Raw genomic sequence first — 20,296 nt, 5'->3', positions numbered from 1 at the left:
TGAAATGGAGCTATGCACTCCTGTATCCCCACACTGCTGTGGATATGCCGAGCAGACAGCTCTTCCTCCTGCCCTGGGTGTGGTGAGTGTGGCCCCCAAGGTCCCAGTGGAGGAAGCAGAAGACTAAGCACCCAGCCACCAAGCCGAGCCACCCACCTCTTGCTGAGGGGCCTTGCCTTGTCAGGAGACACCTCTAACTCTTCCCCTGATGTCCCAGGGAAGGGCAGCGAGCAGCACCGACCTCTCAGGGCCTCCCGGGGCTCCCTGGAATGAGCTCACCCCTCCCTCTCAAAATAGAAATGGGGCTGCCCGCCAGGGGGTGTTTGCTTTGGTTCCTCCCCTCTCCCAACCAGACAGGGCCTATGCCACCTGGACACTGGCTTCTGTTACAAGACACAGAACGTGATGCTGACCACTTGGAGCCGGGGTCTCTGGAAGACTCTGGATGCGGGATGGCCAACGCCACGCAGCCGCGGTGCTATTCCGCCGAGCTGCGTGGCCTGTGACCTTTTGTCTCACGGGCCCCTGTCATGTTTCTCGGTCTCTGTGGCTGCCGCTTCCTGTGCTGGGAGCACAGCCTGTCACACCTCTTTGCCTTGAACCTGGCTGTGCCCCAGCCCCCCACTGCCCTGGGACATGTAGACCCCTCGTTACCCTCAGGGAAGTGCCCGTGAGCACATGGTGCTCCAGAAGAACTTAATTAAGATGTGATTGCATTATCAGTTTTTCAAGAAGACATCACCAGCACATTAATAATATTAATAATAGAAAGATTTCAGAAGAAATGTTTAAATCACTTAAGGGAATGGAGTGTAGTTAGGTGTCTTGTATCATCCCGAAAGTATCCATTTTCAAACACTTGATGTCACTAATTCTCAGTAATTCCTATCTGCGTTTATATGAGAGTGCATAATAAGAAAGACTACAAACATGAAATCTTAATTACAAAATGTCTCGAATGATTAAAATTATAATCTTTAATAAATGTGATGTACACTTGAATATTCCCCTTGGTTTCAACTTGACCCCAAATCCTGTGGGTCTCACAGTGTCAGCCTGCCCCTCGGTCCCCAGGGCTCAGTCCCCTGCAGGACACGTGCCTGTGAGGTGCAGAGCCGCTGTCCCTGCTCCTTGGGTGCACTGTGCCCGGCTCTGCTCACTCTCAGGAGAAGAGCGCCCCGACTCACCCAAGCCTCTGAGTATTCAGGGAGTGACTTTTTCCAGTGGCCTGGGTTCACATCCAGCGGCTTCACTTCCTGCCCTGTGGTTTGGGGAAGGCTTTTGTGCCTCCCTGTTTTGCTATCAGGAAACACCTACCTCCTGGGCTGGGATAAGTCATGGAGTTGATGCTTGCAAAGTGCTTAGAGGGAGCCTGGCTGCGGGGGCTCTGCTCTCATTTTCCCAAGTTGTCAGGCTGCCCTTTATCCTTTCCCCCACCCAATAGCCCATTCCCGCCAGCCTCCACTCCCCTAGACCCTTCCTTCAGCCCCCCAGTTCCGCCAGAAGCAGGTGGAATTGCTAAGCTCCCTGAGGGAAGGCCACACAGCAATCTGTGCCATTTACTGCTAGAAGTCTCACCAACTTCCTGTGCCTTGCCTTCCTGGGGGTTTGGGAAAATGTCCTGGCCCCTGGTTCCTCTTCACCACCTGAGTGCCCAGCTTGGGCTCCCCTCACTTCCTGTTGGAGAGCCTGTCCCTTTCCCTGTGGTTGACAGCAGGGCATCCCCACCTCCCAGCAGGCTGGGTCCTGTCCCGGGGTGCACAGGTACAGAGCAAGTGCAGTGGAGGCCACCTGACTGAATTTCTGTCCCCTCCAAATCTACTAACTGAAGATATACTGGGACCTGTTCCATGCCACCCACCCTGCACCCATCAGCGGGTCCTCTCTGGGTTTGTGGGGCATCAAGCAGCTCCACCAAGGATTTCATTTGAGCAAAGTGCGTTCAACCACTGTGTTCGACCACACATTCACACGGAAGAAAAGACGCTTTCCCACTTCTTTTTTTTTCTTTAGATTTTATTTATTTATTGACAGACAGAGATCACAAGTAGGCAGAGAGGCCGGCAGAGAGAGAGCCAGTGGGAAGCAGGCTCCCTGCTGAGCAGAGAGACCAACAAGTGGCTCGATCCCAGGACCCTGAGATCATGACCTGAGCCGAAGGCAGAGGCTTTACCCACTGAGCCACCCATGTGCCAAGAGAAAATCCAGTTTTGTCATATAGATGATGTTTAGGTTATACTTTTCTCCAGTAGCTTCTTCAACTTCACATTTTTAAAGATGTTAGCTGCTGTCAATTTTTTGCATAACGCCTCTTAAATTGTCCTCTGTGACTTCGGACTGATGAAATGAGACCAGAATGAAACAAAACAAAGCTTTCTGTCGTTGCCCATCTCCGTCCACTTCCATTCTGACCGTGACCGCTGGGACCTCAGCACCGAGTGCCGTGTGCTGGACACCACTGAGGACGCCGACCATCTGTCTCAGGAAGTGCTTAGGGAGGAGTCGCGCCCGTCAGCCGTGTTGGAAGCAGTCCTGCTGCCCACCCTTGGCCCCAGATGCAGTGGGGGGAGGCTGGGTGGTACGGGCCACAGCTCCCCCTGGACGCTGGGCCCAAGGTGTTCGGCTTCCAGCCTGTGTTCACTTCTACGGCCAGTGGCTCCTGGGGCTCTTCCTTCTAGAAGGTTCCCGCAGCTCTGCACCTCGTAGGTTTGCAGCTGCTCACGGGAAGTGGCAGTCAGTTTCCAAGCTGTGGGAGACAGCAGTTTCCACTGTCTGTAGCTGCTCAGCTCAGCAGGGAGAGCGCGCAGTCAGCCTGGCCCACCTATGGCCCGCGGGCTGGGACTTCCCGTGGGATGGGGTGCAGCCACTGTGCTACAGGCAGCAGGGTCACTCTCTGGTCTGCTCTCTGGAGCAGCAGGAAGAACATGGCACCTGCTGGAGCCTGCCCTGGGTTCCCTGCACAGCCCGGCGAAGGGGGCAAGGCAGGCCTAGCACCAACCCACGCCCCTGTACGCCCGGTGTCCCTTGTCAGATAACCTGTGTTGCTGTCACATGAGTGTGGGTCACAGTGCACCCCCATACTGCATCCAGTCACTGAAAACCCCCCAGTGACTGTTGTTCCCATGTCATCTTTGATGGGCCTGAACGCCCAGGGGACCAAGTCCCTGTCTGTAGGGAGTACACATGTTCTCTTGTGACTTTCACGTCTGGCAGTGACCCTTAGGGCTGGATTCTGAGGCTCATTGCCTTGCCCAGTCACCGCAGTGACGTTGGGAGCCAGACTCTGTTGCCCACGCCCTCAGCCGGAGGGCCCGGCTGGGGCTGCTGTCCCAGACAAGGCAGCGTCTGCTTCGTCCCCAGTGTCTGTGCCGTGGTAATTTCGTGAGTCTCCAGGGTGCCAGGCTCTGAGCTGCTTGGATGGGCAGGGAATAGCAGGGCCCAGACCCCACTCAAGTGTCAGGCTGGACCCATGGGGCCGGGCTGGGGAGGCGCCCGGGCAGGTGCAGGGTGAGGCTAGGCTTTGACCCCAGACACAAGGAAGGTGGCTTCAGGCCCCATCAGCAGTCTCCTGGCAGCCGCCTTGCCCCCGTCCTGCTGGATACCAGAATCCCTCTCTGCAGCTGGCCGCCGCATGTGTCCCCAGCACCTTGTGGAGATCTGCCGTGGGAATACAAAGCCTGTGGAGAACCAGGGGCGGGCAATCCATGACCTCTGCAGCCATAGAACACAGCAGCAGGTCAGCGGGTTTCCCTAGGACCCTAGCAAACTGAGTGACGCTCCTCACAGCTGAGTTTGCGTGTCTCTGAGGTTTGGGGATGGGCTGTCACAGGGCCACCTGGGTCTTGCTTGCAGGTGGTCGGCGGCAAGCATGGTACAAGTCCCCAGCAGGGGCGGAGAGGGGCGACCCCCACTCACCGCAGTTCAGTGGAAAGGCGTGATTTGGAGGGTCAGTTGCAGTGTGATAAATGGCCCTGCACGTCTCGCTCGGGGCCGGGCCGGCAAGCTCTGCCCTTCCTGTACAGTCTCTGAGCAAAGAGTCGGGGGGTGGGGGGTGAGGGGTGACCGCAGCGCCAGGGGTGCTGGCCCCGCTGAGCTCCGGCCCCACGCGGTGTTTGCTGGGCTGTCTTCCATTGACTCTGTGCTCTTAAAAGTGGGGGTATCAGTGTGTTCGGAGGGTTTTTTAAAAGGCTTTATTGTGCTTTCCTAGGAAGCTTCTAGAGATGGTCTGTATGGGGAGTACTAGGCAGCTTCTACGTAAAGTGATTGGCTCACATACCCCGTGTCCCGTCCTTCAAACTTTGACATCTATCAGACTTGACCTCCTTCTAATATGAAAAGTACCAGAAGGGATCTTGAAGTCACATTTCACTGTTCAGTGGCCACCCCACACCGAGCTGATCGCCAACAGAAGAAATAGGCTACGAGACTGACCCAGTGGGAGACACCAGCCTCCAGCAGCATGTAGTACCTCTTTCTTTATGAAATACCACATACTGCGTGCTTCTAACAGAACATGAGTTACACCAGCTTCTGTGTCTTAGTTCCCAGAGACAAGCTGCTTTGGTTAGTTTGGTATCTGTCCGGATATCTTCAGCGCATCCGTGTCGGACTGTGTATCGGGGGTAGCGAGCGTGTCTGGTTGTCTTCATGTTAACAAGAACACTTGCTTTGCGTTCTGTCCCGTGACTGTATTTTTCAGTTGCTGTTACATTGAGTCTATCTTTCCATCTGAGTGTGTGAGGATCAGCACCTCTTTCTACATGGTCTGGTCTGTGCATATAAATTTGTAACTCTTCTAGCATAACTCTACCTCTGCCCTCTTGTGCTAGGATAGATCCCTGTGAATTTCCAGATGATCGATCCCTGCTAATGGGACGGCTGGCTTCAGGGGTTTGCGAGCTCTGAGATGCTGAGCACGTCACACCATAGCAGAGCTCCAGGGAGCCTGCTCTGTCCACATCATTAAGTGCCACCACGATCAGCCTAGCCCAGGCAACGGATGAGCCAGTTGTGCTTCCTGGGATGTTTTCGGCAATCCCGTCATTGTTAGACAAGCTCAAGTGTCTTTATTTCCTGTCTTTCCTGGGAACCCAGGTGACTGTGACCCAAGCCTTGGGACGCGTGGCCGGCAAGCTGTGTGGAGCTCAGAGTGCCTGCCAGGCCTGGGCTTGTCCGCCCCCGTGTATGGCATCTAGAACCACACAGGATGCACAGACAGGTCCCTCAGTGTTCAGTGGATGGAAATTTAATGGCAAGCCCCTTGTGCTTTCTTTCGGGTGCTTTCTTTCTAGCGTCTGTGGCTTTGTAGGAGCTCCTGAAGACCATCAGTCTTCCGTCTGACACGTGTGCTATGAAAGTCATATTCTAGTCTGTCATTTGGCTTTCCAGAGTACTTCTTATTGTTTTCAAAGAAAATAAGTACACATAAATCCGAGAACCGCATGAGGCTCAAGACAGGGTTTGACCCCACAGGGGGTCAGGACCTGCCCCTCCCTGCCCCTTGACAGGGGATGTACAGAAAGTACACACCTATGCAGAGTGACCATGCCTGTGTTTCCTTGTTTGCCTAATTCCCTTTTCCTGAAGCTGATCATGGTTTTTCTGTTGCTTAGTGTTCTGCGTTCCTGTTGTTAATTCACCTGGGAGAGCCCCCTCCCCCCCGCTCCCTCCCCCCGCATGGCAGGTGGCCCAGAGACCTCTCTCTGGCCTGGGAGACAGGCTCCCAGCCACAAGGCCCCCACCCCTTGTCCCACCTGCTGGTCCGCCCCCACGCCTCCCCTGCACCCTCTAGGGAGGCTCCGCCCCTTCCCCTGGACTCCTGCATGGCCCCCTCCTTCACCTTGCATGGGCACAGCAGCTCTCTGAGGACCTGAACAGGCTTTGAACGCAGGTCCGTGCACACTGGCAGATGTCTGTTCTGGCCCCCATCTGACCGATAATGTGGTTGGGTACAGAAGTCCCTTTCCCACAGGATTTTTGAGTTTCTGTCTTGCCTCCAAGTGGCTGTTGCAGAATCCAACAGCACTGACAAGGCCAATCCCTGCCTGGCCCCCAGAGCTCCAGAACTCTACAGGGTCTGCCTAGCAAGGGGCCGTGAGGAGCGCTCACCCCTGCCCCCAGCCAGGCACCAGGCCTCCTGTAGAGGGAGGAGGGTGTCTCCAGTCACTGGGTTAGTGACCTCCCTGCTCTGCCCTGACCTCTCCTGGCATTGTTATTAATGTGATCTTGGACCTTTTCACTCCCCTTTTCCTCCCACTGTCTTCTTCCCATACCCATGTCTGTCCTTGTGGCTTCTCCCCCATTGCCTCCCACACTGCCATTTTGTGGGTCTCGGAAGGACGGCTCTACCCATGTGCCCAGCTGAGATGGTGCTCTGCACACCCTTGCCTGCTCACCCCACCCCCAGAGCAGCCCCTGCCTCCAGACAATGTGATCTGTGGGTATATGCCACGGGCAGCTAGGTCCCTTTGCCCGACAGACCGTGACCCATGTTCCCACTCTGATGGCCGTTGTGCTGTGACCAGCCCTCGGGGAAAGCTGGACCTGCGTGAGATCGCTGTAGATGTGAGGGTTTGTGGAGAGCAGCCTTCATCTCAGCACAGGCACCTCCTGCCCAGTGAGGGGCAGGATTTGAAGGTTGAACTTGATCTGTCATGTACCTGATGGCCTTTGAGGAGAAACTTCCCTAGCGTGCTCACATTGCCCAGGAGGAGCAGACTCCGCGCTCGTGAACACAGTGAGCCCCCTTCCATTTCGGTAGCACTCAGCTGCTGGGAGCCACTCCCAGAATGCCTCTTGCTCACACTTGGCTGTCAGTCTGCCTGCAGCCCTATTCAAAGGAAGGAAATACGGGTTCTGTACTTAATCCTCCAGCCGCGCTGGGAGCTGCGTGAGCTTTGAGGACCTTAGACGTAGTTGGGAGCAACCCAGAGGAGCCCGTGGGGGTGGCACGGGCCTCCACGTGGCAGGTGCGGTCTTGCAGCTCTGCCCGTCTGTTGGGGGCTGCAGCTGCCTGTGTCTTAGGCTTCGACTGCCACGCAGAGGTGTTTGGGTGGCAGGCATTTGGATGTTTCAAGAACTACGTGGATGAACAGCTAGACCGCTGGCCTGGTGTCTTCTCTGTGGGGCCCGTAGAACTCAACTCAGCTTGCCCGACGCCTGCACCCGCGGCTCCTAGGAACGTGCCTTCTGCAGAGAAAGGAGGGGGAGTTGGGTCTTCGCTATACCACAGAGACGAGGAAGTGACTGCCTCTCTTCCCTCCCAGGCCCTGGCCCTGCACCCAGAGGCTCTGTGGAGAGACGGTCCTGGAGAACCCCAGAGGGAGGGGGAAGGGTCCACCCCTCTCAGTTTAAAGCTCTCCTTTCATCCTGAACGAGATGCCCAACATCTGGAGCACGTGTCCCTTGTTCCTGCTTTGTACCGGCACTGCATGTCAGGAGAGGCCCAGAGAGGGGCCGATGCTGGGAGGGGTGGTGAGTCCTGGGTCGGGTCTGTCTTTGCAAAGCAAGTGTCGCTGGGCTCACCTGGAATTGGGGAGGCTGGACAGATCCTTCAGGTCTCCCGGACTTTCATGTTCAAGTGCAGGAGGTCCAGGGGAGACCCAGAAAAAGTCAGATGAGCAGAGTCGTTTCATGAGGTGCCCCTGCTGCTGTGAGGACAGCAGAGCCATGCACCTATTGTTGGGAGAGGGAAAGGGCCTGCAGACAAGTGAAAGCAGCTGTGAGAGGTGGGAAGGGGTTTGGGGCCTGCCCAGTGCAGTCTCTGAGTCACTCTAGCAGGATTCCGGGGTCCCTGGGCAGGCATGGCTGCCTGACCGCTGACCTGGCCGGAGCTGTCACTCAACCAGGTATATTGAATGTAGAGTGACCTGCAGGGCCTGGGGGAGGTCGGGTGCCAGACCCAGGAGCAGGACTGGTCTGCAGCTGGCCCAGTGTGACTCTGTCACCAGGGGCCACCCATATGCTATCTCCAGACACACTCCCTCCCCAGGGGCCCGTGCTGCCCCGTGATCTTGGGAGCAGCTTCCGACCCCAGCTTGGACAAAAGGGTGTCCGGGTCCTTTCAGCACAGACCTTGGTGGTATGAGGAGAGCTGTTACTTTCTTGCCTGTTAGATGAGGTTTGGGTTTTTTCCTTGTGTTAAGTAATGGTAAGAAACTCCATGTAAAAATAGAAGTGAATGAAACATGTAAATCTACAGTCATCTCAAAATAAATAAAGAAAGAATAGTTTCCATAATCTTCATACAAATCCTTCCCACTCTTGGTCGTACAGTCCAACAGGGGAATGGGCACTCACCCTACACACGAGCACAGAGCAGAAAGGGTGCCTCTCCCCATGTGCCCACCAGAACCTGGGTGGCATCGTCAGAGGTACGGCGGCCTCATAAAGTGTGTCTTCGATTGCTCTGGGAAGCTTCATGTAGGTGGCCTGCTACCCCCTTCCCCTCCCAGGGCCCCCAGAGAGCTGCCCTTTGCCTCCCAGCCTCCGGCTGGGTCACTGGCACCCCAGCACTTAGGCCTGGCACACTGCTACCCTGCTTCCCAAGGGACCGGGTCCCCGTGCCCGGCCTGCTGCCTCAAACCCAGGCTGTCTTAGTTCTGATTCCAGGGGGAAATTCAATTATATTGCTTGTGCTCTGGAGAGCGTGAACTTCCTGTTCCAGAAAGATTAAAAACAGCAGGGTTGCTGATTAAAAACAAACAAAAAGGTAAAACCTTGCTTATTTGCAAACAGAGAAGTAGTAGGAACTTGGAAGTTGTCAGGTAAAACCTCAGAACTTGAATGAATGTCTTTGCAGTGGCGATCTCACCCCTGGCCTGGCCCTGAGGCCTCATGGAGACTCCTGCATGGGCATCCACATGGGAGGGGGGGCACCCTCCTCCCAGAGCAGCCTCACAGGGGCATGCCCTTGCCCTGCTTCCCGGAGCTGTGACCTGGTTGGTCAGGGGGGGTGGTCTGCTCTCCAGGTGCAGGGGCATGGGAACCCCTGAGCTTAAATACACAGGTTTGCAAAGTCCACGCAGAGCTGGTGACAGACCGAACCAAGCTGAAACGCCTGTGTCCTGTTCAGGTGGCATCTCAGGGAGACAGGGACTTGCTCACCCCTGGCCCTAGGGTCCCAGGACAGCCGCTCACCTGCAGTGGCTTGTTTCCGGGTTGTTGGCTGCAGGAGGAATTTCTGACAAGCAGATGAATAAGGAAGTGTAACACAGAGCAGGTGGGTCACCATCCTTCAATGACCCATGGGGCCACAGAAACACAGCAGGAAGCCTCAGACAGGCTTTGCTCATTACCTGAACCGTGGGTGGGACTGGAGATCCTCCGCACAGACCTCAGGAACGCTGCCTTCCCTTTACCCTGGACCCGCACATCCGTGTTGTCTCAATATTTACCCAACATGCATATTTTTTAACTGCCAGTGAGAGAAACTCGACCACAGCCGTGACCGTCTGATTATAACGGTGTCTCCTTTTCATGCAGCTTCTGAACCCAATTTGAAATTACGGTCCAGGCTAAAGCAGAAGGTGGCAGAGCGACGGAGCAGCCCCCTGCTGCGCAGAAAAGATGGGCCAGTGGTTACAGCTCTGAAGAAGCGCCCACTGGATGTCACGGGTATGCCCACTGCTAGCCCACCCCTGCCCCACGGGTCTCTCCTGTACCCCACCCCACCCCCATACCCACACCTCTGCACGGTGCTCTCAGCCCCCGGTGCCTGCAGTGCGAGTCCGAGAGCCGCCACTGGTGTCTGGGCACACAGGGCACCTCCTGTCTGCTCGCAGCCCCAGCCTCCAAGAGCACCCGGCCACCAGAACACCCAGGTTGGACACTGCATGGGGTGTTTGCAGGAATATTGAGTTGAGGGTTCTCTGAAGGTTTCACTGATCCTGTCCTATTAGCAGTAAATCACATGGTTCTGATCTGCTCCACTGCCCATTACAGTGTCCAGACCACTGGGGAGCATTGAAATCTTCCTGGCAAGAGTCCCACAGGTGGGAAGGGAATGAAGGAGGGAGCGCAGCGGTCCCCACTTCCTTAGCGAGCATTGCTCTCGGCCCCCATCTAGTGGTGGGCATGCGGTAGTGCACCCCCAGCCAGAGCCCAGTTTTCAGGGACGCCCTCCTTCCTGAGGATGCTTCCCACTTCCCAAGACGCACACCACCACAAGGGTGCAGCCCACCTCATGAGGATACGCCCCATCTCGGGGCACCCCCACCCTGAGGACGCAGTCCATTTCCTGTGGGCATGAGAACATACCCCAGCCCCTGGGGTGCATCCCGTATCCTGAGGGCACACACCAGCACCAGGATAAAGGGGGGAAGGCAAAGGCACTGTTTGCATTAAGTTCAGGTACCATGTTTGAAACCGAGGCCCCTGGTGGCAGTCTGTATGTGTTGGGTTCTTAGGGTAGGAGGACAGGGCTCCCCGGGCTGGTCCTCTGTGTCCGTGGCCAGCACCGCACACACACTGACCGAGCCCAGGGCCTCTGAGTAAGGGGGAGAGCTCCACTCCCCGCCCCATCCCACTGTGTTGAGGGTTCTATAGCAGCGGAAAACCCTTCATCCAAGCTCTGGCCTCTGAGTGTTTGTCTGAAAGGGTTGACGCTCCTCACTTTGTTACTAATGTTCAGTGCTGGGGGTTCAGGGCCTCGTCTGAAGAGAGGAGGGACCATCACCCAGAGTCTCAGCACCTGGGGGATTCCATGTGAAGTCAGGAGTGAAAGCCCATGTCCAAACACAGATGCAGCGTTGTCTCCTTTGAGGCGTGCCTGGCAGTGGGCCGGCGGCTCCCATGGGCAGAAGGGCCACTCATGTATTCTAGTCCTGCAGTGGGTGAGATGGAACCGTCAGCAGGCTTCTTCGCGTGTTCACATTGTCCGCCTGGGGCTGTTGAATGCCACGGTGAGTCAGCACCAGGCTGCCTGTGCACAGAGGGACGCAGGCCCTTGCCTTCCCGGAGCTCAGAGCCAGTGGTTACAGCTCACAGCTGCCCGTCACGGGTGGCCCCTCTAGCGAACTGCACCCACCCCAACTGCCTGGTACTGGGTCAGGGCACGTCCAGGGTGCCCGTGAAGAGGTCTGGAGCAAGAAGAGGCTGGGGAATGTGTGGGGGGTGAGTGCAGCTGGTACAGGGACAAGAGGAGACAGGCTTCCAGGGGCAGAGTGCAGAAATGCCTTTCCAGGAGACAGGAAGTAAGAAGCTAAGGGAGGTGGTCCCGATCGAGCAAGGGAACCCCCATTTGCAGCCCTGGGGAGCATGGTCTCCTGCGGGAGAGCAGGGGAATGCATGTCTGCAGAGGGATAGGGGGGCGGGCTGGGGGCCCAGCTGGGCAGGTCGGGGCCCAGGACCAGGCAGGTTCATAGCTGCTTTACCCCAGTTGCTAGCGAAGGCCACGCGTGCTTCGGGAACAGAGGTAATAGTGAGCTGCCTGTGCACATACGCATCCGAATGGTTAGATCTCATGGTGGGACATGGATTCATCACAAGCACTTTTGGCACCTGGAGTAGGACCCCACTTGGGCAGGTGCAGATAACACTGTGACGATGACACATTTGTGTTCATTTCCCAGACGACATTCCTAGAAGCGGCATAACTGAGTGGAAAGTGAGTGAAGAGCTGGGTATATATGTTTTCTTGGCCCAGTTTCTCACACTCTTGCTACGCAAGAACAGTTACCTGGTGACCCCGCTGGGGGTGCACGTTTGCAGGGAGTCCTGGGGGAACCCAGCGTGGAGCTTGGGCTAGGATCCGCAGAGAAGGTGTCCTACGAGGGCCACGGGGATTGCACTCGAGGGCAAGGTGGCGGCCCTGGAGGCCACAGCTCTGTCTTCATGCAGAAAGCCCAGGGGCCTTCTCGGCAGTTCCCAGTTAGTGAAGTGTAAGCAAAGGTGATTTCCCCCAATAGAGAAGTAAACTCTGGGTTTGGTGTGTTGGGGTGGGGGGGGTTAGGGGGTGAGGTTTCTGGTCTGAGCTCATCGTCAGCATCTGGGATGGCCGGTGACCTGGCTGGCGATCTTGCACTCACAGCTGCCCGGTCAAGAGGACCAGGGACTGCAGAGCTCTCTGCGCTGAGTCCATTGTCAAAGGGCCATGAAACCAAAGGACACAGAAAAAGCTGAACAGGTCCATCCATAAACATGGAGTGTTACCACCGGAGGCTGTACTGGCAGGGAAAAGGAGATGGGGGTGGGATGCGTCCCCGAGGCGCGGCCTGTTGCCGTGGAGACTGGTCCAGATCCGCAGGGCTGGGCTACGGCTCCCTGTGAAGTAACTTGGAGGATCACTTAGCGTGTGACTCTGGGAAACACCGATCAGTCCCCGAAGCTAGCAGCATGTCCCCCTGGGTGTCTGATGTCATGCAGGAAAAATGAGAGGCTTTAATTCAAAGGGAGTCCTGTGGCCAGTGGCTGTGTTGGTAAGCACAGCACACCTGACCGTCCCTATTCACAGTCATGCGGCGTCTGTGTTTCCTGGTCTTTTGTTGTTTGGTTATTGACATTTAAGGCCTTATCTTCCCGGTGTGTCAGATCATCTTGAAATTCAAGAGGAAGACAATTGGTAACGTGCATAACCTAAAAGCCCCCACAGAGCTGTCTGTGTAGAGCTCACGGGGGAGTCCGTAGCAAAACCAAAAGTAGGGAATCCACCTCGCAGCCCCTGTTTGGGGACTGTGGTCATGTTCTTTCCTGATGTGGTTTCTGCCTGTCAGCAAGCTGGCCATGGGACCTCTGCGTGGCCTGGGACCCTGGCACGGAGCACAGCTCACATGTGTCTCTTCACCCCACAGACTCGGCGTGCAGCAGCGCCCCCGGCTCTGCGCCCAGCTCCCCCAACAACAGCTCCGGGAACGTCAGCACGGAGAACGGGATCGCACCCGCCGTCGCCAGCATCCCGGCCGAGGTCAGTGTGGGCTTGCCATTCGCTTCTGTTCCCTGCGCCGGCCCCGTGGCAGGTTCAGCCAGTTGTTTCCCTCGAAATGACCCTCTAGCCTTAACTGTCCAGGTTGGGAGGCGTCCCGGACAAGGCCCCTCCCTGCCACTGAGCCCTGCTCCCCCTTTACATTGGAGCACAGTGGTCCAGACATGAGAACAGCTATAACCCCAACCTCTGGCCCCGGGCTCCTTCAGAGCGTATTTAACTAGGCTGATCAGAACACACACTCGGTGCCACTGGGCCCCAGAAGCCCCACACTTGTGTGTCCCCGGGTCTCTGCACAGTGGCTGGGAACGGGAACACAGCACACATGGGAACCGCTGTTGGGTGGGAATCCAGCTGCTTGTGGTGCTTCAGAAATACTCGGCCAACCAACACACGTCCTGTGTCTGGGGGGAACGGGTGACATGGGGCGGATGGTTAGGGTGTTGGGCGGTTAGGAAGGCCACAGGAGGCTTCTCCCAAATGCCACTGGCCTCAGACAAGCCCCTCATCCTGCCCATCAGGCACCAGGTGTGCTGTAGTTGAGAGTCACATGAGCACACAGAGTTCTGGAGTCAGCTGGCAGAGAGGAAGGAAGGGTGATCTTGGGGAGACAGCTGGGTGGCCTCGTGAGCCAGGTGGAGGGGCTCGGGGCTGGCTGCTGGGTGTGCCCTGCACCGGACCTGGGTTGCGGGGTACTTTCCGGGCCGTGGTCTCCAGGACCTTCTTCCTTATTCACTTTGGTGTGTGTGTTTATTGCACAAGTGTCCCTGGTGCCGGGCCCTGGGATTGGAGGGCCAGGTGGCTAGGCAGCAGCCCTGCAGCCTGCGAAAGGCAGGCACCAACCGCACTCGGGAAGAGGAAGAGAATTGTGTGCTCGCCGCTCAAGGCTGCGGGCTCGGGTGACCACGTGGGGAGCCACGTCAACAGAGTTTCCCGGTGATCTCAGCCCTGAGTGCTGTCTGCTCCCTGCGCACATGGTCCTGCTGCGTGGGTGGTTCTTCAGAGCTCTTTTTGAGCTGCTAACTCACAGGAGGCTACAGTTCGTTAAACAGAGTGACTTCCTTTCCTCCTAAATATCTGGACGTGAATCTTGCCTTCCCGATGGGAGGACAGAGTGAAGTGGGGACACGCAGGTGTGGGGGCGAAGCATTTTCCGGCAGGTTCGTGAACGCCAATGCACAAACAGACAGTGGCCCCTGAGGTCATGGTGTGCACGGCCGTCCCTGCTTCCTCACTCCCCATGTCCTTGCGCATCTGGTTCTTTCGTCACCTGTCCCTTCAACCCCATGTACGCTCTATGTGGATGGTCACAGATCTTGACACCCCTGCTCTGCAGGACTGAGGTCATAGTGACCGGCTGCCTGTAGTGGGCCTTGGGGCCTTGCCGGGACCCTGCTTCCTGGCACGACACATGCCCGCCAGCCCGGTCTTGTCAGCTGCACCCCCACCTGCTGTCTAATCGGGTTCATTCTGCGGGGTGCCTTACCGGGGAGCATCTACACGGATCCCGTTTAAATTGTGTGTCAAGTTTTACAAGTCAACGTGTGAATGTCAATGAAGCTGCTACAAATTCCAGATGTGAAAGGATTGACCAGAAAAGTGAAAAGGCCGTTGCTCTTCTTTGCATCAGATTGTCCCTGCAGTCGGCAGGGTGATCTCCCGACCGTCTCGTCCCACCAGGATGACCTCTGTGGGTTCAGGGTTTGTGAGAATCTGACCACTCCTGAGAACATGCAGGCCTTATGAAGCCTCCTCGGGCACCAGGGGCCCCGCTGGCCCTGCGCGCCACCCCACCCCACCGCTGCCCTACACATACCCCCCACCGCTGCCCTGCCACAGCCCCATTTACACAGAAGAAATAGCCTCCCCAGACCCAGAGACAGCCACTCCCTCCAGCTGAGAAGGCCAGTGCAGTGCTGGGTACGTAGCCACACCCCCACTTTGTGCAGAACTCGGGAGGTGATAAGCCCGGCATAGGGCAGATGGAGACGGCCAGCTTGGCGCATGTGGGCAGTCAGCATCCCCAGTCATTCTCAGAAGGTGGCATTCTTTCTAAAAATAAATAAGGTAAAAAAAATAGAGGGATTATAAAGAGGAAATGATAACTTTGCAGACATTAGGAGGTCTGCTTATTTTGTGCCTGGATAATTGCAATCCCATGGGGCCGTGCCTTCCATGGCAATCGGAGCCGTTTTCTCAGGAACCAAGCTCATTGTTACTCTTTCACTTGTGGCAAAAAGTACTTCTGTCAAGGAAAGGCGCTTCCCGCGGTGGTGGCTGGGTCAGGCCCGCACAGCTTCCTTGCGAGCCACATGTAGGACAGCACATACCCAGTGCCCCAGCACGAAGAACACTCTCCTTCCTGCTTTAACTTCACAGCATCTGAACAAAGATCATGTTTCCGAACGACACTACAGCAGGGCTATGTTCAGCAGCAGCGTCAGGGCTCCTGCAGGGCCGGAGGATCAGCACATGCCCCTTTATCTTGCTTTGCAGATGTTGTCTTTTCTTTTTTGCTTGCTTGCTTTCTTTTTTTTTCTTTTTTTTTTTTTTTACAAATCGAAGTTTCAGGCCTTCCACGGAGGACGTCACTGCAGAGGGGCTGCAAACAGGAGGAAAACTGGAATTCCAAGTGGAGCCTGCAGATGGGACCGAATCGCAGCAATCTTGTGATCAGATCCGAGGGAGGAGGCGTTGCTTCCTGGGGCCGAGCAAAGAAAGGGGTTTCCCGAGTCGGAATCTAGTCCTGGTGACGTTGCCGTGAAGACCATTAAAGAGACACCAGAGGGTTTAGGATATGATGTTCGTTTAGGCACTAAAGCAGCGGCAGGAAGTTCTCCTGCGGGTGAAATGCCATCAAACAGCATCATGTGCGACCAAGAAATCGAGAAAGGAGGTCAGTCAATGGGCAAATCATTGTCTTACTTTAGGAACCTGCCACAGCTGCCCCAGCCATCAGCAGCCACCACCCTGATCCGTCAGTGCCATGGACATCGCAGTGCGACCCTCTTCCAGCAAAAGGACTACAACTCACTGAGAGCTCAGATGACGGGTAGCATTTTTTAGCAATGAAATGTTCTTCAGCAAGGGTGTGTACGTTCAAAAAGACTTAATGCTATTGCATGAATACTACATTAACAGACTAGAGTATAATACCCACAGAACTTTTATGTGCACTGGGAAACCAGTCCATTCACAGTACTAATGTCCATGCACTGTTCTGGGACCAGGCCCACGGCATCTCCGAGGGGAACCCCAGCTCACTCCGACCTCCGATGGGAAGAAGAAGCCGCTTGCAAGCCAGGCCAGCAGTCAGTCCACCCCTGCTGTCTACAGCAACTTGGTGATAACTTTTAGCTCACAATTTTTGGGGGGGATATGAAATTCAAAGGCACCAGTGTGCATCTCCTCTTCAGTGACACACCACAGTGCAAGGGGAACTGAGAGAAGACTGGTCGGCTGTGCATCAGTCTGTTCTCCGTGATGCAGACTCCATCTGCAAACCCTCTTAGCCAGCCTGTGGCAACACTATGCGCTTGTTCTCACTGCCCCTCGGTTCAGCACATTGACTCTGCTCTTGGGGGATGTTGGGGTGAATAAAACAGCGTCCTTTGTAGCAAAGACTATCATTCTAATCCACTGAGCCACCCAGGCGCCCCACGCAAAGACTATCATTCTAAAAGGAAAAAGAGGATGTAATAATTCAGATCCTTGGTGAATGCTCCTGCTAACCTTTTCCTGACTTTCTGTCCCGGTCCTCCCTGTCTGTCTGCTTTTGAAAAAGTAGACAATTCTACAACTTGTTTTTCTAACTTAACAAGACGTCATTGAGATGCCAGCCAGTCAGGGAGGTGTTTCCCTGTGTACCTTCGTCTGTTCAGCCTTGCACGCTTTCCAGGACACTCAGCCCTCTGCCTCTGTGAGCCTCAGCCATACCTTCCTGGGACCATCCCTGGACCAGCATCGTTTCGTAGGAGTTCATCCTAAGAGTGGAGATTCAGGATCGAAACTTAGATACATTTTTAAAGCTTTTGACATGGATTGCCAAGTTTTCCTACAGAAAGAGTGTGCCAACTTATAACGCACTGATCAATGCCCTTCTGTTCCGTGGGGCCAAAAGAGTATTCTCAGTTGTCATATCTTTGCTGGCTTAATAAGGTTTTAAATATGTTTTAGATCACTAATGATGTTGAGTATTTTTTCATGAGTTTATTTTTCCTTAATATCAGCTCTTTGTCATTTGCCTTTCCGTGCGATTTTCTCATTGTTCATTATTATTTGATCTGTGAGTTCTTTACATATGAGCTTTCTCTGCCCGATGTGTGGCTGGCATTACAGCGGCTGTTACTTGCCTTTTTGTGAGGGATATTTTTAATCAATTTTTTTTTTTTTTTTTGGTTTCTGTCTCTGACATTGTGTTTGAAGAGACCTTCCCAACCAAGAATATAATTTAAAATACACTATCTTAGGTTTTCTTGATAGTTTACAATGAATTAGCAGTATGGATAAAAACAGGAGTCTAATGGGCTGTGAATCTATGTTTGTGGCCTGCTTTAAAATGTCATGCCCACCTGCATGCTAGAACCTGTTAAGTACGTGTGTACTGCAGTATCTGGGAGTTCAGCAGGGCCTGCGCCGACATATTTTCTGTTGTGATTTCCTGTGGCATATGCTGCCCACGCTTATTGGGGACAGACCGCGTGTAACAGCCTTCATGTATTCTGTCTCCAGAGCGGCTTGGCACACAGACTCGTGACTCGAGAAGGTTCCGTGGCCCCACTCCCCCTCTACACGTCACCATCCTTGCCCAACATCACTCTGGGACTGCCTGCCACCGGCCCGTCCGCTGTGAGTAGGCGTCCGCAGGTGTGCGCGTTGTGGGGCCGCTGTCCCAGGGCCTCGGCCCGGGCGTCATGCTTGTGCCTCTCCAGGGGGCGGCCGGCCAGCAGGAAGCCGAGCGACTTGCTCTCCCAGCCCTCCAGCAGCGGATCTCCCTCTTCCCCGGCACCCACCTCACCCCCTACCTGAGCACGGCACCCCTGGAGCGCGACGGCGGGGCCACACACAACCCCCTCCTACAACACATGGTCCTGCTGGAGCAGCCACCCACGCAGACGCCCCTCGTCACAGGTGAGCACGGGGTCCCGGGCTGTGCGGACACCCCTCATCACAGGTGAGCATGGGGGCCACACGGATGCCCCTCAGCACAGGTGAGCAGGGGTCGGGGGGCCCTTCATGCTTGGCTTCCTGGGAATCTGATTATTTGCTCAGAATTAGAATTGAAAAGACTCTCAGAGCTACCCCCTTCACACTCCCTGGTACTTGGGTGGAAAATGCAGGTGCTAAGCGCATCACCAGGTCCCGACCTGTGGGCACACAGGGCCTCTTCTGGTCACCTTGTTGAGAGTCATGGGGCCGGTCTGGATGCCACATCCTGCCCTCAGGTGTGTCTGCAGATGGCGAGCTCCATCTTCCACTAGTGTTCCTTGGTGTCCATGTGTCTGTCTGTCCCCTGGTGCTAGCACTGGGGTCACCATCCTCTTCAGAGTTGAGGGGTCTATAGCTTGTGGGGGAGCGGAAGCCTCACCACACATCTTAACTTTCAGAAAATAGGTCATGAGCTCAGGTGTCTCAGGGTCTGATCTGAAGGTACATCTGAGTCTCTGTGACTCTCAGCATCAGGGGCCTGAGCAGTGAGGACGCCTGAATTTCTGTCTCGTGTCATTTAGTAACACATAGGTGACACCTGACTATCCTCATAATCACGGTCCCCTGCTCATCTCATCACAGGAGGATCTGCCCTTCCCCCACCATTAAAGAGCTTTCCTAACGCCGTTCCCCACAGCTTCCCCTTATGAGACCTCACCTCGCCGGTAAATTTGCTGAACTTGACTTCTTTGTGGTTGACCGAGTTGCTGGATCTGTCCTCCTTGTGCGGTCCATGGCCCTGACTGTGATGGCAGTTGCCCACGGCCTGCGTTGCTGGATCTGTCCTCTGTGTGCGGTTCATGGCCCTGTCTGTGATGGCAGTTGCCCACAGCCTGCCTGCAGCGGTGAGACTGGGGCATGACTGCCCAGACCTGGCCGGCTCCCTGCCCACCCTGCCCTCAAATTCACAGGCCCCTCCCAGTTCCAGGGACCCTGGCTGGAGGTGCTGGAGGCAGGGTCATGGCCAGGAACACAGGCTCCTTCGTCTCCCCTTCTCCCAGCTCAGTGACCTTGGGAATTCTTCCCGTGTGCCATGACTCAGTTTCCCCATACATGAAAGGGGGATAACACAAGTAACCTGCCCTTTGAGTTTCCTGAGGGCTCAGTGAGGCATATTTTCCGCAGGACAGCACCTGCCGTGGTGCCCTTAAACATTCACTGCTGTGGTTACTTTTGGGTTTGGCACTTCTAACCTTTAACCTTGCTGTCTCCCTCACCTCCCCCAGGCCACCCTGTCGGTCCACCCCAGTTCTCGTGGCTCCTTCCCTATCCCCTCCCTGGGAACAGGGCCCTGACTTAGGTCTCGGTGGGAGCACGCCTCCTGACCTGGCATCCTGCCCCTCAAGGCCTGGGCAGGCCTCGCCACCCCAAGCAGAGCCATCCTGGGCAGGAGCGCTGGCCCGACATGGCCACTGACGTTGGAAATGGAAGTTAAGGCCCAGAAGTGAAGCGAACATTCAGTTTTCTGGTCCCCCGTGGGGCGTAGCGGGTGCACAGGTGGCTGGTGGTTGTTGAGCCGGTGCATGTGAAGGGTCTGTGTCTGCACAGAGGGGCCTGTTGGGCGGCGCTGGCCGGGAGCAGAGGCCTGGTGCCCATGGGCGCACTGCATGGTTCGCAGCTGTATGGGCTCCCTCTTCACCAACCAGGGCCGCCCTTCTCACTGGGCCTGGCCCCCAATGTCCATCCCCACTCCCGTCTGGTGTGGCCTCCCTCCTGTGTGCTCTGCCCAAGGCTGCAGAAGCTCCCGCCTCCACATGGCTTTGACGTTGCTCATCTCCTGCTCACCTTCCTCCTGCACAACAAGCACTGTGCTTCTACGGCGTGGCCAGCCCACTCCTGGCACCTGCTCGGTCTTGAGTGCCTGCAGCCATCGGCTCTGGGGTCGAAACCAGGGAAAGTCGGGGTCTCCGAGGGCCACCAGCCAGCAGACCCGAGTTTCCATGAGTCCTTGCAGATAATCATGATAGACAGAAAGTCTGAGCTAGAGCAGCTCCATCCCATAAAGGGTGGAAGCAGAGGCCCCAGGGGAGAAGAGGCTGGCCTGGGTCTAGGGGGGTGACAAGGTATGGGTCAGAGGGCCACATCACTTCTGGAGCAGGACCCCCAAGTGGCCCTCACCTCCTTGCTTCCCACTGCCCCAGCACGGCTGGAGCAGTTTGCTTAAATCTT

General features: G+C 55.8%; 1 protein-coding gene across 6 annotated transcripts in view; it reads left to right on the top strand.

The window, feature by feature from the left end:
* Positions 1-20,296, top strand: part of HDAC4 (histone deacetylase 4) — a 282,919-nt gene that overhangs the window by 208,493 nt on the left and 54,130 nt on the right. For all 6 annotated transcript variants that reach the window (XM_059393840.1, XM_059393839.1, XM_059393837.1 and 3 more), the window contains 4 exons: positions 9,484-9,615; positions 12,789-12,901; positions 17,651-17,767; positions 17,851-18,049. In XM_059393840.1, coding sequence (XP_059249823.1) covers positions 9,484-9,615; positions 12,789-12,901; positions 17,651-17,767; positions 17,851-18,049 — 561 coding nt within the window. The remainder of the gene's footprint in view (positions 1-9,483; positions 9,616-12,788; positions 12,902-17,650; positions 17,768-17,850; positions 18,050-20,296) is intronic.

Source organism: Mustela nigripes, chromosome 3 (assembly GCF_022355385.1).
Source record: "Mustela nigripes isolate SB6536 chromosome 3, MUSNIG.SB6536, whole genome shotgun sequence".
Classification (NCBI taxonomy): domain Eukaryota; kingdom Metazoa; phylum Chordata; class Mammalia; order Carnivora; family Mustelidae; genus Mustela; species Mustela nigripes.
This window is presented reverse-complemented; position numbering and strand designations above follow the sequence as displayed.